General features: G+C 39.1%; 1 protein-coding gene across 3 annotated transcripts in view; it reads left to right on the forward strand.

Annotated features, from left to right (window-relative positions):
• Nucleotides 1-19,611, forward strand: part of DYNC2H1 (dynein cytoplasmic 2 heavy chain 1) — a 597,118-nt gene that overhangs the window by 196,272 nt on the left and 381,235 nt on the right. For all 3 annotated transcript variants that reach the window (XM_089687276.1, XM_089687277.1, XM_089687278.1), the window contains exons 52-57: nucleotides 2,974-3,116; nucleotides 4,134-4,206; nucleotides 9,551-9,705; nucleotides 12,064-12,201; nucleotides 14,989-15,102; nucleotides 17,724-17,884. In XM_089687276.1, the coding sequence (XP_089543402.1) occupies nucleotides 2,974-3,116; nucleotides 4,134-4,206; nucleotides 9,551-9,705; nucleotides 12,064-12,201; nucleotides 14,989-15,102; nucleotides 17,724-17,884 (784 nt within the window). The remainder of the gene's footprint in view (nucleotides 1-2,973; nucleotides 3,117-4,133; nucleotides 4,207-9,550; nucleotides 9,706-12,063; nucleotides 12,202-14,988; nucleotides 15,103-17,723; nucleotides 17,885-19,611) is intronic.

Consider the following 19,611-nt stretch of genomic DNA (forward strand, 5'->3'; position numbering starts at 1 on the left):
GTCTCATCTGGCTTTAACCCTTTTTTCTATGTGGCCTCAGACTCTTCAAGGTGCGTTTTGGCAAAGTTCAGTGGTGACTGTATGTGTGCTTTCTTGAGGAGTGGCTTTTTTTTTGCAACCCTCCCATACAAGTCACATTTGTGGAGAATATGTGATATTGTTTTCACATACACACAATGACCACTCTTTGTCATAAATTCCTGCGACTGCTTCAGAGTTGCTGTAGGCCTCTTGGTAGCCTCTCTGATCAGTTTCCTCCATGCTGTTTAATCCAGTTTAGAGCGATGTCCTGATCCAGGGAGGGTCTGTGTTGTACCAGATACCTTCCACTTCTTAATAATATACTTCACTGCGTTTCTAAGCATCAATAAAGCCTTTGAAATTTTTTTGTATCCATCTCCTGTCTGCAACTTTATCCTGGAGATCTTTTGACAGTGCCTTGCCACCTCTAGTTGATTGCTGCTTCAGTTGCACTGCCAGGCACTGAAATGCTCCAGGAAAGCTTTTTCATACTGAGCTAATTAAAATGACTACAGCTTATCACAGTTGAAAGTCAAATGGCTTTGTGTATAAGAAAAGATAATGTGTGCTGCCACTCAGAATGTGTAATCGTGTATGCTGTGCTGAGCTGCTGCAATGACCAAATATGCATGTTTGTGACATACAGAAATAACACAAAAAAAAAAGAAATAAAGGTGTTGCACTGCCCCGTGTAATGACAATATAATCTAGAAATTCAATTTAAAAAAAACCACCCAATGGTGCCTGCAAATACTCCGGAAAAAAAGAACATGCACAAGTGGTAAAGTCTCTGATAAATGTATATCATCAAAAGTCCCTTCCAGTTGCAGTATTTATTTTAATAAATATTTTTTCATGGTTTTAAATACTACACTATGGATGCTGTTTTGTGGCTGTGAGTTTGATCCTAGAAGCAAGACAACAGTACAAATACTGAGGATTTAGAGCCCCCCCCCCCAGGAAGTGGCTGATTTGTGAGGAGAATCGAGACCAGTAGAGAGCTATTGGTTAACCCCATAGGAAGGGGAGAGGCGCATTGTGACCTACTATAACCTGTAGGTTCATTTGTGAAGGTGAGGGGCCATTGGGTATCACGGTTGTGTTGGAGCACAAATATTGAAAACTTACATCACCGGGACTGTGGGCTCACTTAGCAACGGGAAAATCAACTGGAAGGGAATTTTGATGATATTACACGAGGCAGTACTTTTTTAATCATTTGCCGCCCGCCCTATGGCCGAATGGCGGCCGGCAAATGTCATTAGCGTTCCGGGTGGACACCATATGGCGTCCTCCCGCATATGCACACTTTTTGCGCGCAGCTGCGCGATCTGTCACCAGCCGTGTACCTCGGACACGGCCGATGACCGATCTGAGTATCGGCCCCGTTGCCAGTACCATGTGACCTGCTGTGACCAATCACAGCAGGTTACATGACAGTTGTATACAATGAATGGCTTCATTCATGCCATCCATTGTATACTAGTGTCTAGCTGTGAATGGTCACAGCTAATCACATGCACATGTCATGTGATTAGCTGTGGCCAAATCACAGCTAAGCACAAAAAAAAAAAAAAAACCTTGAATGAATCGATGTCATTCAGGTAAATGCTTGCTTATAGCAAAGTAATTCTTTGCTATAAGCAAATTGTGTAAAAAAAAAAAAAATACTGATCACTTCCCCAAAGTAGTACAATGTTACTATGGTAACATTGTACTACTTTGGACATAGTGAAATATGGAGGAAAAAAAAATCTTAAAAAAGTAATAAAAAATTAAAAATAAAAAAAACCAAAAATAAATAACATTTTTTTTTTTCTTTTTTTTTTCATACTGTCACCAGTGTCCCTGATCACCGCCGTGCCAGTTATATGAAGACGCTGTACTGCACTGGTGACAGTATGTAAAAAAAAAAATAGCGAAAAAAATTTTTTGCATTTTTTAGTTTTCCGAAAAATTATGACGAAAAAAAATACAACTTCAAAAAACCGCCACGCCTCTTATGAAGTACGTCGGACTGTCTACTCTGCAAAAAGGGGTCATTTGGGGGATATCTGTACTATTCTGACATTCTTGGACCTCAAGAAATTAGATTGGCCGTCAGTACTTCAGGATGGATCAATTTTCAGATCTATACCATAGTTTGTGAACTCTAAACCTTTCCTACAAACTAAAAAATACATCCTAATTTGAATTATTTTCACCAAAGACATGTAGTAGAATACATCTTGGCCTAAATTTATGAAGAACAATTATTTATTTGCAAACTTTTATAACAGAAACAAAGAAAAACGTGTGTTTTTTTTTCAAAATTTTTGGTCTTTTTTTGTTAATTTAGCAAAAAATAACCCCAGCGATGATTAAATACCAACAAAAGAAAGCTCTAGTTGAGTGAAGAAAATTATAAAATTTTAGTTTGGGTACAATGTTGTATGACCGCGCAATTGTCATTCCAAGTGTGAGAGCGCTGAAACTGGCCTGGGCAGGAAGGTGTAAAATTGCCCGGTATTGAATTGGTTAATGGCTTTGTGTGCCATTGAGTAGGTGATTAGCTACACCTGAATGAGTTCACAAGTCATTTATAGGAGGGGGGGGAGTGATCCTATTTCAAACTCAGTGATTCTGTTTTCGATTACATTTTTTTCTGACTTGTTGGTGTTATATCTTTCACTTGGATATTATAAGTTGCACTGAGCAAATACAGCTGGATAAAACAAAAAACTGTGTCCGTCTTCATTTCAGGCTGCAAAGGAATAACATGTGATTGTTTTAAAAGGGGGTGATTCGTTTCTATACCCACTGTACATCATTAGTAGCAGAAACCATGATAGTCCTCATAAAAATGCGGTTTTCAGTGCAATCAGTATGCAGCAAATACAGAAGTTGTTTACTGCTGCATTGTGTGAAAGTTATAGATCTTCCCTGATATGTTTTGGGTGTTTTTTGTTTCAGAGGTTCAACAAAATTTGCATATTGTTCTCATCATGGATTGTACAAACACTAATTTCACCATAAACTGTGAAAGTAATCCAGCTCTGTACAAGAAATGTTCTGTGCAGTGGATGGAAGGCTGGTCTGACAGAAGCATGAAGAAGGTAAGCTAACTATACTATGTGTGTGGCATTGCACCATATTTTTGTTGGACATGAATGGGGTCCTTGAGGAATCACAATCTGGCTCTCACTATGTGTGCCTTCCTAAACTGAAACTTGTTGGCCACACGAAACCTATTTATACTCCAGTGCCAGAAACAACATTAATAAACCAACATAGGTTCTAACCCTTCCAGACTCCATCCAAAAATTAAAAAAAAATCCTTTTAACTGGAGCTGTTTATTATGAACAAAAAGCCTGAAGTGGCAGAAAGTGAAATATAATGGTTGCTTAGAAATGGATATGATTAATATGATGTGCTCTGCATGCAGTAGAGGGAAATCTATGGAGAGCCAATGGCCCACTGGATCCTTGGACACTGGGTGGCTAACCAAGAAATCTACATCTTAAACTGACATGCCTACTCTTATCATCATTGTAGGACTGTGTGGAGACATGAAAATCACTTATTTATGCCCTGTGATCATATGTATCATCTATAATTCTCATCAAAACAACCATTTGAAAGAACCCTCAAGATTAGGGTGATGCGAGAATCTCAGCATTTGTTCCTAATTATTAATCTGTATTATTATAATGGTGCAATTTTTATATTTCTCCTTAAGGTGTGGGTTTCCTACTCCTTGAGCTGACCTGGCCTCCATGTCATTACTTTTTTCTGTAGTAACATGGAGGTCAGCAGGTGGAACCATTGAGAGCTGCAGGGGACTAAGGAGATTGACACTCTTTGAAGTGTCGGTTTCCCAGCAGGCTTTGGGAGATATTTTCTCTAAAGCAGAGTATTGTTGAGCAGAGCAGGAGAGGCAAGTATTCAATTTCTTCTTTACAGCTGCGTGCCTTGCTGCAGAGGCTTTCTTGTATGATACTGCCTCTCAAAGGTGAAGACTTTAAACAAAGCTAAGATTGTATACGAGGGTAAATGTAGAGAATATTTAAAAACTGAACAGATATAACAGGAATGAAAGACATGATAATGTAATGCTGGTTATTTTTTCCAGATTCCTAAAATGTTATTTTGTGAAAAAAGTCAGGAAAAGGAAGAAGACTCCCAACACAAAAAGTCTACTTCAGGTATACTTCTTATTTTATAGACTTTAGGCTTTTCCCTGAGATTCAGGTAAATGTAGCTGACATTTCACGATTTTGTTCTAGTGAGTGAGATATAACATGTTATAGATTTGTCTGGTTGAGACACTGAAAACAAAACTAATAATGCAATTACAGAGAACAAATAAAACAGAAAGACTAGGTACCAGATGTTTTCAAAGCCTCTGTTCTAAAGTTTGTTACCTTTAATTTTATACCAAAGATAAGTAAGTGGTTGGTGTGAGATATTTTTAAATCCAGAAAAATAGAATAATGTCACATCTCAGATGTCAGAAACTATCTCTAAAAGTTGTGAAACTAAAACCTTGAGACGGAAGGTGGAGAGGGGGCGAGATAGAACACTCTAGGTAAGCCTCTGTACAAGAAGGACATTGCATGTAAAATTGAGTCTCTTGTGCTTAAATGAACAGTACAGTGAAAGTGTTCGTCCTTTCCCGCCATTTTTTATTTAACACTATTCTTTTCTACGTTACCTTCAGCCAACTGCTGGTAGCTCCTGCTACATTGGCACAGAATGAATATGTTTATTTCTCCCTTGGCTTTCTCCAAATGACCAGTTCATTGGGGGAGGTAGACTGTCTGATGGTACATAGCACAGTCTGATGAAAAAGTAAACAAGTATGCAAAACAGAAACATAACAATGTAAACTCATGTTTTCTGTAACCTGTTGCTATCCCATATAACAGGGTTTCTCAACCAGAGTTCCACGGAACCCCAGGATTCCTTCATAGGTTACTAGGGTTTCCTTGAGCAATGAGCAGTTTCTGTCTCTCAGATACGTTTCTACTGACACCGTTGAACTTTTTAGCTATCTGTAAAGGGGGAATCACTAGACTCTAGAGCAGTGGAGATTTGTTCTCCAGAGTGATCAATCACACTTCTCTGGCAATCCGATAGATTTGTCTTGGTTTGGTGGTTGCCAGGAGAATGGTACTTGCCTGACTGCATTGTGCCAAGTGAAAGGTTTTGGTGGAGGGGGATTATGGTGTGGGGTTTTTTTTTCAGGGGTTGGGTTTGGCCCCTTAGTTCCAGTGAAGGGGACTCTTAAGGTGTCAGCATACTAAGACATTTTGAACAATTTCATGCTCCCAACTTTGTGGGAACAGTGTGGGGATGGCCCCTTCCTGTTCCTACATGACTGCACAACAGTGCACAAAACAAGGTCCATAAAGACATGGATGAGCCAGTTTGGGGTGGAGGAACTTGACTGGCCTGCACAGAGTCCTGACCTCAATCCCATAGAACATCTTTGGGATGAATTAGAGCGGAAACTGCGAGCCAGGCCTTCTCGTCCGACATCAGTGCCTGACCTCACAAATGCACTTCTGGAAGAATGGTCAAACAATTCCATAGACACACTCCTAAACCTTGCGGACAACCTTCCCAGAAGAGAAGCTGTTATAGCTACATATAGGGTGGGCCAACTCAATATTGAACCCTATGGACGAAGACTGGAATGCCATTAAAGTTCATGTGCGTGTAAAGGCAGGCATCCCAATACTTTTGGCAATATAATATGTGTGTATATATATATATATATATATATATATATATATATATTACAGTTGTGTTCAAAATAATAGTCAGACATCACTAACCTGATCAATCACTGTTTTTGGTAGAAATGATATTTCTACATGGCATATAATTTACAGTTGTACATACAGTTGTGTTCAAAATAATAGCAGTGTGTTGAAAAAAGTTAATAAAGCTCAAAATCCTTCTAATAACTTTTATTTCCAAACACACAAGTGCATTGGGAACACTACACATTCTATTCCAAATCAAAACATGAAGAAACATATATCAAATTTGTGTTGTTCCTCTAAAAAAATTGAAGAAAAGTGAATATTAGACTGTTCAAAAAAATAGCAGTGTTTGTATTCTTCTTTACAAACTCAAACATTCACTATATAAACTGAAAAATGTTTGAAGATTTTGCTTTCCTTTGAATCAATTAATATTTAGTTGTATAAGCACTGTTTCTGAGAACTGCTGTACATCTGTGTTGCATGGAGTCAACCAACTTCTGGCACCTGTGAACAGGTATTCCAGCCCAGGATGATTGGACTACATTCCACAGTTCTTCTCTATTTCTTGGTTTTGCCTCAGAAACTGCATTTTGATGTCACCCCGCAAGTTTTCTATTGGATTAAGATCCGGGGATGGGGCTGGCCACTCCATAACGTCAATCTTGTTGGTCTGTAACCAAGATGTTGCACGTTTACTAGTGTGTTTGGGGTCGTTGTCTTGTTGGAACACCCATTTCAAGGGAATTTCCTCTTCAGCATAAGGCAGCATGACCTCTTCAAGTATTCTGATGTATTCAAACTGATCCATGATCCCTGGTATGCGATAAATAGGCCCAACACCGTAGTATGAGAAACATCCCCATATCATGATGCTTGCGCAACCATGCTTCACTGTCTTCACAGTGTACTGTGGCTTGAATTCAGTGTTTGGGGGTCATCTGACAAACTGTCTCCGGCCACTGGACCCAAAAAGAACAATCTTACTTTCATCAGTCCACAAAATGTTGCGCCATTTCTCCTTAGGCCAGTCAATGTGCTCTTTGGCAAATTGTAACCTCTTCAGCACATGTCTTTTTTTCAACAGTGGGACTTTGTGGGGGCTTCTTGCAGATAGCTTGGCTTCACATAGGCGTCTTCTAATTGTAACAGTACTCACAGGTAACTTTACACCTTCTTTGATCTTCCTGGAGCTGATTGTTGGCTGAGTCCTTGCCATTTTGGCTATTCTATCCATTCTAATGGTAGTTTTTAACTTTCTTCCATGTCTTTCAGAATTTGGTTGCCATTTTAAAGCATTTGCGATCATTTTAGCTGAGCAGCCTATAATTTTCTGCACTTCTTTATATGTTTTCCCCTCTCCAATCAACTTTTTAATCAAGGTACGCTGTTCTTCTGAACAACGTCTGGAACGACCCATTTTTCTCAGAATTTCAGAGAGAAATGAACTGTAACCAGCATGTACAACATTTGCTGCCTTCCTTCCTTAAATAAGGGCAATAATTGCCACCTGTTTTTCAAAGAATGAATGACCTCACTAATAGAACTCCACACTGCTATTATTTTGAACATGCCCCTTTCAATTAGTGATTCAATTACACAGAATCAGCAGCATGCATGTCATGACTGTTGGGTCTGTTGGATTTCTATTACTCTACTACACCTGCTAGTAAATTATTTGCCATGTAGAAATATCATTTCTACCAAAAACAGTGATTGTTCAGGTTAGTGGTGTCTGATTGCTATTATTTTGGACACAATTGTATATATATTTGTTTATACACACACATGAAAATAATTTTTTGATCCCCTGCAGATTTAGTAAATTTGCCCACTTACAAAGAAATGAAGGGTCTACAATTTGTATGATAGGTGTATTTTAAATGACAGAGACCGAATATCAACCGAAAATCCTGAAAAAAAAACATGATACAAATGTGATAAATTGAGTTGCAATTCAGTGAGTAAAATAAGTATTTGATCCCCTACAAACCACCAATAATTCTGGCTCCCACAGACTGGCTATGTGTTTATGTGGTACAAAGATTAGTCCTGTCAATTTAAGAAGCCTAAGTTTATTACATATCAATAAATACCCTTGCGCTATTAAAACAATCCAACTGAAAATTGAAAATATTATCATAATTATGTGTTAGAAGCTGCTAAACATTCCTGTGAAATCACTAAAGCACAGTCTAAAACAATCAACAAATAGCAGTGCAACACTTCTTATTAAATCAATTCTTATACTAAACAAATAATAATCAATCAATCAATCAAGTGTCTCTGTGCTTCATACAATCAAATGAATATCTATTTTATAAATCATAAAGTGTCTTTGTGCTCCTGTGTGCATGAACAATAATAAACCATAAAGTGACTCTGTGCTCCAATTATACTTCAAAATTTGTCCATGATCATTTCAAGTTCTCCACTCATAAGCATGCAATATCATGCTCCAAATGGAAATTCTTAGCCATGTGGCTCAGTGTGAACAACAATTACCCCAAATGTGCTTGCTCTATACACGTCTGTGTCCCAGTTAGGTTGATCCTCACCTATTTGGATAGACCTTACTATTAATTCAGGCCTATTTCTGTCTCTAGCCACCTCCCATCTGCAAGCTATTCTGCATGTTCCTTCACTGAACAGTAAGGGACCAAAATCGTGCAGAAAAGTTCTCAATGCTTCTACATCAAAAGTCCATTTTGTCTATTCTACTAATTTATCTTGAGGCTTAGTATAGGTGGAAACTGTACCTTTGGTTCCTATATTCTTTAATGCTCCTCTTGAGTTGGGCATTTTCTCTTACCCTTTATTCCCTTAATTTAATGCCTATAATGACTGGCCAGTCTTTTCTCTTCTTTACTTGTGCCTATACCCTTGTGCGCATACACAAGGCACTTAGTTGTCTGTGTTCTTGAAGGTCCTGGTCATATTACAGTTCTTTCTATTTGAGTCTGTCCACTCCTGGCTCCGGGCCTGCCGAAAACCGTTATGGATTTTTCTGGTTGAGATACTGAAAACTAAACTAAATATGCAATGTCAGAGTACACTTAAAAAGCAGGAAGAGACGGCACTGGATAATTGTCAAAGCATCTGTTTTAAAATGTATTTGCTACATCCTACTTTATACCCAATATAAGAAGTATCTAAAAGTTGTGAAACTAAAACCTTGAGAAGGGAGGAGGAGAGAGAGAGAGAGAGAGTGAGAACATTCTAGAAAACTTCAGTCTGTGAACGAAATGGACATTGCAACCAAAATGGAGTCTCTTGTGCTTGAACGAACGATACAGTGAAACACTTTGTCAGTGTATATGCAGGAATAACATAAGTAATTTGGAAGGACAGTGCTTAATTACAGTAAGTAATAACAAGAATACATGGATCCTACAAAACCTGTCTGCTTTAAGTTTTAAGGGTCCATGTACACTCGCTTAAAAGAACGCCAGTGCTCTTGGTAGAAAAAAAATGCTAATTTTGAGTGTTTTTTGTATGAGCATTTAGGAGTGTTTCTCTGCCAAAAAACTGTTCTAAAAAATGACAGAGGTTTTTTCTGCCTCTAACTGCTGAGCTTAAAATATGCCTCTAAATGACCTAATGTTCATGGACATATATATGGATAACATTAGTTGCTTCTACAGGCAAAATGCTAAACTTCTCTAGGAGCAGTGTTTTTTTAAGCGATTGTGTGTGGACCCTAATTGAGAAAATGGTGTTAAAATAAAAGACCTCTTTAATTCATTCAATCTTTACTTTTCCTGTTATGCTTTCAAAGGTGATGCCGACTTTTATAACTCCTTTCTGATGATCCACGAGTCTTGCAAAGCACACGGTGCCACTCCAAGACGATACATGACTTTCCTTCAGGTTTATGAGGCACTTTTTGAGAGCAAAAGGACAGAGCTAACCAAAAAACAACAACACTTACAGGTACGTAAAAAAGATTAGGCTTAAAAGGGCACTTAAGGTTTTTTTTTTCTTTTAAAGAAATCACACTTGCCTAGGTGGATGCGTCTGTCCCCCGCTGTCTCTAATTCTGAGAACTGAACGATCAAAGAACCGCTGATTGCTCATTTCTCAGTGCTCTATGAGCTGAGAGCTGGTGACTGTCTCCTGTGATCCACAGGAGAAGTGCATCCAAACAAGCTTTGGCTGTACGTCTCCTTTACCTCACTAGGATGGGATGATGTCTGTGTTCACCTAAAAATGTTCACTTCTAAAACATTATAGTAAAGATAGAATTATTTTTTGAATGAGTTAGACATGTACAGTTACTGTCAAAGACCTTATTTTCTTATTATTTTATTATTTTGTGACATGAAGCACTATTTTCCTGCTACCTCAAAGCTAGCTGTATTTTAAACGACATTCTAATACTCACATTGTTAGCATTACTCTGCAGATGGTGACAATATTTGGCACTTAGTGGTATGGAGGAGCACATGACCTCTTCACTTGTGACATTATTCTTGTCTAATAGTCATTAGGCTCAAGCACTTTTATGTGGCCCCAGAAGGAAGCTGTGAGGAAGTGTTGGCAAGGTGCATATATGGGGGTGACTTTTGCAGAGTCACTGTCCATTTGCCTTGCATGGGCACGGTGGTAGTGTCTCTTTACGAAACAACAATTTTAGTGATCTTCTTTGTAAACTGACTGATCTGGATGCCTGGTGAAAATTAATGTTTTATTGTGAAAAAAAAAAAAAATTTAAATACCATGTGTTCTACTTTTGTGAATCTAACTTATTGTGTTTTTAATGAATCTTACAAAATCCAATTGATATCATTACCATCTTGGTACCATGGTGTCATCATTGGATTTTTTAATTTACTTAAAGTGAACCTGTGCTTTGCCCCACATTTGCATGTACTCGCTGTCCCACCACACTGTTTAAGCCATAGGGGCAAAAATTAACACCTGGTACTTCTGAGTATTGTTGCATGAGTGACTTACTCTCCTAAGGGCCAGTTTACAACACAATGAGCTTCAGCAAATGCATTTTATGGGGTTGTGGCAGCTCATTTTGAATAGGCTATCAACACATCTAAATGCCATGCATTTTAAAACACAGGCACAGTAACACTGCAGCATACTGTATAAGTGCTTTGTGATTCAATTTACAATAGCAGTGCACTGCAACATACATATACAGTTAATTGCCATAATGTGCTATAACATGTATTTTGATGTGCATTATAATGTGGATGCCTAATGGCCAATTTTTGTCAGACACAAGTGCTGTCACATTAGGCTGTGAAGAGAGCCCATAGCCCTATACACTAAATTCTACAGCAAGATTGGCTTAGAGCTTACTCAGGGTCTCTTCCCTTCTTCCTGGGAGGCAACTGAGGAGGTGATGGGGCAGCGTTTGAGTGAAACTGTGTCTGCAACTTACTGTACATGTGTAGATCACATGTTCAGTATCAGCATGAGCTGTTGTGCAGTGATCTTTGACATCCATTTGTGCAGGTAAATTTGAAAAATAGTGAGGCTCTTTCCCCATTAAACAACATTTTAATTGACCACAGGCTTATTTCACTGCATTTATCCATCACAATCCAACCATTAACCTGCAAGAGAAGATGTGCCATACTTGTGCTTCCAGCAGCCTCTTGTAGCCTCTGTTACAGTCTTTGACACTTGACACTTCTGGAATTTTCAGATGCCTGTACCCCCTATCCCGCTGCACCCCGTAGTTCCAGCCCCTGACCCCTTTGCCCCTATGTCATAGCTGACTCCTGTAGTGACATAGGTGTTGGAGGCTAAAACTATGGTACGTGGTGAGGGTGGACATAGATATTCAACATTCCTGGAAGTGTTGATCGCCAAAGAGACTGATGAAGGCTGCAGCACTGGAGCACGTCTCTTTATCACTTAGTAAAGTAGGCCTAATGTAACATTCACACATGTTGACGATATTTGAATTGTTTTCTGTTTTTTCAGTCATAGACATTCATATTGACAGTTGAATTAGCAATGTTAAACAGACCGGATTTTAACTGTGGAATGCTAATAGGTTATTATAAAGCCAACTTAATTAGTCAAGATAGCAATGTAATAAGTAAAACCAAGCTCTCATCATACTGGTTGTCTGTCAGTTTGTTGAACTGATACAGAGAGAAGGCGCTGGTAAATAGCTGCCAGGACCCTTATTATGTAGGGGCTCACAATAAATGTTGGGATACATCTGGGTCTTACATCTTCCTATGAATCTCTCATTGTTGCCCAAGGAAGAGGGACTGTCTGTACATTATCCTGATTTTCTGATGTGACGCTTTGTTTGTGTAGGCTGGTGTATCAAAGCTGAATGAAGCCAAGTCTCTGGTAGATGAGCTGAAGAGGAAAGCTGGAGAACAAAGCTTATTGTTAAAAAGCAAACAGGCTGAGGCTGACTCTGCGCTCCAGGAGATCACCACCTCTATGCAGGTAATGACAGAATATGTGATCTGCAGCCCCATAGGGACTTTGTATAAATATGGATGGGAGAGTAGAAATATCTTCCTGCTAATTAAACTGTATAACATTATCAAATATCAAACCTATCGAATCTGCCTTTTTGTTTGGCCTTCAAATAAAACCTGCATAAAAAGCAATAGATAAATAAAGTTTTTACAAAAAAAATACTTTGAGTTAGCCAGACCAAATTTTTCAAACTTTTAAAGAACTCCAACAGTGAGTTTCTCTTATTGGGTTCCTTTTGCTCTGTTAAATACACAATTGAAAACATTTTGCTATATCTGTTAATCTGTTAGATATGTGCAAACAATATCTGTTGATCCTTTGAAAAATTTAGTGAGCTGATAACTTCCTATGCTGTTTGCCTCTGCTGACTCTTAGCACTGTTACTAGTTCTCTTTGTGAACTACAGAGCACCTCCCATTATGATATGGAAAAAAGGATGTTGTAGACCACTGTCTGATGTGGTGAAAAATGTAATTCAAGTTATTTGAGTGTATATATGTAGCAATTCAACAGTAAAAAGGAGTTGGTAGATTTTTAACATTTCATTTATAAATTTATACCATTTTGTTTATGCAAACAGCCTGATAAACATTTGACATATTCATTTATATGGACCAAACCCACCTATGTAACCTTCTAGACATCCAACATCGAGAAGACATGCTCAAATTGTAGCTATGTCAACTAGTTGCGGGACTCTCCGATGTCAGAATATACTGTTCATTGGCTGCTGCCGTAGTTCGATAAACGTTTTCCAGCGTGGAAACGTTTATCAAATAGGGAACGCAACACACATCGAAATTCAGCCAGGACCTACGGAACTGGGTGAATTTCCATCTGTATGTACGCACCTTTAGCGTTCCTCATACCTATTCCCACAAGCTTCACCTATAACACATGCATGCAATCTTGTTTATTAACCCTCTGCAAGGTTAAAGGACCTGAAGAAGAACATGCTATAACAATCAGGCCTGTAGCCTAACTGAAGCCATTTCCAAAATTCCATGTATTCTTGCTAAAGAAAAAAAAAAAAGCTTGGAAAAATAAAAATAATGCAACTACCACATCTAAGGACTGGTAAGCTTTGATGTGGTCTTAGCAATCCCTGACACCCTTGTGCGCTTTAGGTGTCATTCTTTTTGGTGTTTAAAAGTTGTATACCTTATAATACAGATATACTTTGTTGAAAGTAGAATGGAAGCCTAAGTTGCATACAGAGAATTTGTTCTATTGATTACTTTGATTGTTTAGAGTAAACTTAATATTCTAGTATAAAATTTTACTGAAACAACAGTTACACAAAGACAATGGTGTTTTATTGTTTTAAAAGTATAAAGGATTGTTTAGAAAGAACTGATACCAGTTAAGAAGGTGTAGATGAAAAATGTGCATTCTTGTAGGTGTCATCACTGTTTAACATTGCTTTGTTAGGAAATATTCTGATATTTCAGGAACACCATGTAGAAAGCCAGGAGCATAAGAGAAGCATTTGATAACAGCAATCAGATTGCATGTTTATTTTGAAAGCTGACAACTGATTGGAGTTTATGGGCAACAGCTTCAGTTTTCATTACACAGCCCAACTGGAGGCATCTAGTATTTTTTGTTGTGAAATTGTTTGGAGGAGACGATTTGATCTGAGAGGATCCAGGAGTGATCCAAAAGGCTTGTAGGCCCTTTTAGGTTCACGGTAAGGAGCCAATCTAGCTGTGTGAGGATTCATCACCAGAGGCTGCAACGCACAAGAATCACCTGCATGTTTTTACATTTTTTTTTGTGGACACTGGTGTCATGTATTGTCAGATGGATTTGCGTTTATATATTTTACAGAAGATTTATATGTTTTCTATTCACAATATTGTTACTGGTTCATTACTGGATCAATCATATATTTTTATAGGGGTTTATATATTCATTTATATATTCATTATATGATGTGAGTGTTTGGACACAGAGCACTTTTTTGTCACTTTTTTTGCAGGATTTATCCCCCAGTGTTGGGATCACGTGTGATTTTTTTACTATATATCAATACGTTGTATTGAGCTTATTCACTTGTGTTTATGTATCCAGGATTGGAACACTTTAAGTTGGTTGTGTTTTCACTATTAACCACATCAATATTCCCTGTTGGGGATTTCAGTCACTGTTTGGTTAGAGAGCGCTACACCTATTTTTTGAATTTTAGTATTTTTTATCATGGCCCCCCCCCCCCCCCCCACAAATTCAGTATTAATATGTTCGGGTGGTGCAGCTTCGAATCTGCACGAAAATCCGTGCAGCCGCACCACCCGCACAGAGGAATGCGGACCTGCGGGAGGGTACCATTAATTCTAATAGCACGCCACCCGCACTGAAAAACGCAACTGTACTGGGAAACAAGGTTCCTGTGCGGGCTGTGTTTTCAGAAGAAGTGCTTGGACTTCTTCCCTGCGTGTCACGGAGCATGGGAGTCCATTGAAATGAGTGGGCTCTCATGCCTTTGCAAAACGTGGCCCGTACGGCCCCATATATGTGAACCAGGGGTTAGTCACCAGGCATGAGATAATAGGGAATAATATTTTCACAAATTCCTGTAAATGTAACTACAAATGTTCTATCAGATGAGTTTATTTCTCAAACAGCTCATGTTTTGAGGCAATGGCATGCCTGGAAGCGAGGCGATTCAGAAAAACAGTCGTGGCAGACATCTGCTCTTTGTGCGCTTGTTGTGAGTGAAGTACTTAGCAATATGTTCTTTTTATCTTCCAGAACGCCAGTGATCAAAAAAATGAAATGGAGAAAATAAAACATAAAATAGCAGAGGAGTCTGCCAAGATTGAGGAGAGGCAAAGACAAATTGATGATGAACTAAAAGACGTTCAGGTAACAAGATAAGATCTAACTTATGAAGCAATATAATGCACAAAACGGATATTTAGAAGAGATATGTACAGGGATATGCACATTATTTCAAAGTTTCTATCTGCTGATTTTAGCTGTGGTCATGGGACAGTAGGCTGAGTTTAGCTGAGGACTTGAGTTTATCCTTAACAATATCCAGCTGGTCCTAGGACAGCCAGAAGGTATATGGCCCCATTTAGAAATGTACATTGCAGGAAATTTTGAGTGGTACCACCTCCCCCCTTGTTAGCTAACCCCAATGCACAAGCACTTCAGGGTACCACAACTCACGAATATGTACCATCTGATATGCATGGCCAGCGCATTAAAATGCACAGGCTGCCTAAACTCAGTGCTTCTTAATGTATGTTAAAACCTTCCCGCCCAGCGTATAGCAGATTGATGGCCGGGTGGGACACTCTCGTTATGACTGGGCGTTATATGACATCCTGTCAAAATGAGCAGCTGACGCGGCCGCAGGGCCGCACAGCAGCGCGATCTGTCACCGGCTGTGTCCACGGGACACAGCCAATGGCATATCACTACACCGACCCGTTGCCAGTGTCATGTAACCGCTTTAACCAATAGCAGCAAATCACATGTCAATTGTATACAATGGATGGCTTCCTGTCATGCCATCCATTGTATACAATTATGTTGTTAGCTGTGATTGGTCAAGGCAGTCACATGATACAGACAGGGCCAATCACAGCCCATCTGTATCATCAGCTTTGCCCAATCACAGCTAATCACACCAAAAGACGGAATGAATCAGTTTCATTCAGTAACAATGAAATACATTGGTATTCGCAATCGTAATGTGTTAAAGAAAAAAAAAATCCTGTTCACTAGCCCAGAGTAGTTGCTTTGGTCACAGTGTGCTGAAAAATAAAATAGTAAAAAAAGGAAAAAGGTAATAAAAATAATAGAAACATTTGAAAAAAAAATACAAATTCAATTATTATTATCATTTTCACCAACGAAATGTAGCAGAATACATTTTGACCTAAATTTATGAAGAAATGGTATTTATTTGCAAAATTTTATAACCGAAACAAAGAGAAGTGCATTTTTTCAAAAGTTTCAGGTGTATTTTGTTTTATTTAGCAAAAAAAAAAAAAAAAACTCAGTGGTGATTAAATACCACCAAAAGAAAGCTCTATTTGTGTGAAAAAAATGCTAAAAAATTCATGTGGGTACAGTGTTGCATGACCGCTTAATTGTCATTTAAAGTGCAACAGCGCTGCAAGCTGAAAATTGGCCTGGGTAGGAAGGGGGTAAAAGTGCCCACTACTGAAGTAGTTAAAAAAGTTGTAAACCTCAGACATTAAATTTGAACAAAGCATATCCCTCTGTAGTGTAGTTGTCTTAATCAAGAGCGCTAAGTGACATTTCTGTCTGCTGCTTTGTTCCTCTGTTATCTGCATGAATGACTTCTGACAGGTTTTCATGACAGAAGAAAAAAATGGTTACAGGGGAGGGACCTCCAGCAGATTGACAGCCTCAGCTCTGTTGCTGTGCGGAGAGGTGTGTGTCTCTCCCCACCAATCAGTTCTTAGAGCTCTCCTCACTGAGCTCTGCAGAGTGTAACTTTAGCTCTCTACCCCCTGTTTTTTGAAATCTCAGACAAGTATTTCAATACATCACTTTGAATGGTTGAAGAGAAGAGTGCAGATAAACATGTACAACTTATGTGGTTGAATTTGTTTCATCTCTCTGTATCACCTGAGGCCAGTCACTTCACTGGGTATAGGAGAGGGTTTACAACCACTTTAACAAATTGTGTTTCCCCCTTCTTTCACATCCTCCAGCATCCGCTTCTTTATGGGCTCTCAGCATTCAGTCATGTGACATCGCAAAGCAGCAAAGGAAGTATTTTCACTTAGGGTTACCTGTTCAATGCACCTTAATTGTAATGGCCAAGGGGGGAAATGCCCACCAGTCCTCCTCTGGACCCAGAACAGCCCTTGCTGCAACCTTTCACCTTGTGACTTGCTAAAGAGTTAGGGCCTGTGTTGATGGGCAGATGCAGAGATTGCTAGGGCTTCCTCGAGCAGTGAAGATTCTCTACCTCCCAGTAACCACTGATAATAAAAATTATATTTTTTGCAGCTGTGCTTTCCCACTGGTAAACCATGTAAGAGTGTTCTTCTCCCACTGACCATTAATATAAAGGATTCTTCTTTCATTGGCCACTAATGTATGGGACTACTACACCGACTACCAATATAAAGGCACTTTTCCACTGACCACCAATGTAAAGGGCACTAACATTTTCACTGTTATTTCTTTTCTGAACATTATTATTATCTGTCCCATTTCATGATTTTTACTGAAACAATTTTTTTCTTATAGAGCAGGGTAGTGTTAAATCTGCTCCGGGTGTCAAATATGCTAGATACACTACATTCTTTTTTCTTTTATGTGCTATTATATTTACAACTTACTGACCATGCAAATGTGCTGTAAGCTAGAGATGTAATCATTTAGAAGGGCTTCCCTGAGACATGAAAATTATTTCAAGGGTTCCTTTGTGTTAACAAGGTTAAGAAAAGTCAAAACTGTTCACACAAGCTGACACCATGATTGCTGTTTTTTTACAGCCTCTGGTCGAGGAAGCCAAGCAGGCAGTCGGGAACATTAAACCGGAATCTTTGTCTGAGATCCGTTCCTTACGTATGCCACCTGATATTATCAGAGACATTCTCGAAGGTGTGCTAAGACTCATGGGCATTTTTGATACTTCTTGGTTTAGCATGAAAAGGTAATGTTATGTATTCTTGTATTACAACTTTGTGGCTGATGTTATTATCTGTAAAAGGCATTGTAGTTTTTGTTGGTACATTTATATGCTGTCTGGAGTATAGATAAAGCGTGGCTTGTTTGCTAGTAAGTTACTTCAAAGGTGACTGTATTTAATAGACTACACACAGAAACATAGGAAGATGTTTGCTGCAGCATTTAAGTTGCATTCAACGTTGACAGATGAATGACCAGGTTGAGGCACAGTGACTGCATAGATAACTGTAACTAACTGGTCAGAAGCTACATGTCATGTCTGAGGTATGTTCAGTGCTAAGAGATGATTCATCAGCTTGCCGCATAATGACTGAACATGCACCTAACATACAGCATGCAAGTTACATTTAAGCTGATGGTAATTCTTCTTATGTTTTGCTTTCCCTGTTTCTTCTTTTGAGACCCACTGCATTCGGCTGTTTTCTCCCATTTCTCTGAGGATTGCAGTGATATATCGTCCTCCTGGACCGGTGTCACCCTTTCTTAATGACTTCTCTGCCTGGATACCCTACTTTCTCTCCTCTGAAATACCCACTATCATTCTTGGAGATTCTAACATCCCCATTAATGTGAACTACCCGGCTACATCCCAACTCTTTAACCTAACCTCATTTTTGCCTTAACACAATGGATACAGTCCTCCACTCACTCTGATAGGAATACATTAGACCTTGTTTTCTCCTATCTTTGCACTCCCTACAACCTCACAAACACCCCCTTTCCTCTCTCTGTTCACAATCTCATTACCTTTACAGTATCCTCATCTTCAAACACCTATCCCTCCAAGCAGCAATTTCCCGCAGAACCGTTCACAACTTTAACCTTTCTCTTTTTTACTCTGCAGCTGAGCACCTCTATGACAGAATCTCTCCCCTGTCCTGCCCTGACCTGGCCACTGCTGTCTACAACAGTTCACTTTCATCCACACTAGACTCACTTGCTCCTCTAACTACACGAAGTATCAGGCCCCAATTATTATAACCATGGCAGACTGACAACGCCCCAGAAATCTTAAGAGACATAGTCGTGCACTGGAGTGATTGTGGCGTAAAACCAAATCCCAGCAAGCATTCACCCTATATAAATCTGCTTTCTTAAAATACAATTTCTCCCTCCATGCTGCTTACGAGATTGCCAATCATTTCAAAAACAAGATTGATGCAATTCGTAGGGGCATCTCTACTACACAGACATCTATCCCACTTAGCATACCTTATACTAAACCTCCCTCAACACTTTCCTCTTTTGACCTTGCTACTACCGAAGAGGTTACTAAAGTTTTCTCAGAAGCCCATCCCACCACCTGCTCTCTAGATCTGTTCCTTCACAACTACTATGGTCACCCTCTTCTGCTATCCTTTGCTCCCTCACTCACATCTTCAATCTCTCCCTCTCTACAGGCACCTTCCCCACCCCTATAAAGCATGCACAGATCACTCCCATACTTAAAAAGCTCTCACTGGACCCCACCAACCTCACTGACAACAACCTTCTTTACCCTTTACAGTCTGGCTTTCGCACACTACACTTCACTGAAATTGCCCTTCTAAAACTCACTAATGATTTACTAATTGCTAAAACCCATGGCCACTACTCTGTACTCTTACTACTTGACTTCTCTGTGGCTTTTAATACTGTTGAGCATCCCCTCCTCCACAAAAAACTCATCTCTCTTGGCCTCTGAGATCCTGC

Source organism: Staurois parvus, unplaced genomic scaffold (genome assembly GCF_062004578.1).
Source record: "Staurois parvus isolate SC_StPar_1 unplaced genomic scaffold, SC_StPar_1.0 ptg000422l, whole genome shotgun sequence".
Taxonomy (NCBI): domain Eukaryota; kingdom Metazoa; phylum Chordata; class Amphibia; order Anura; family Ranidae; genus Staurois; species Staurois parvus.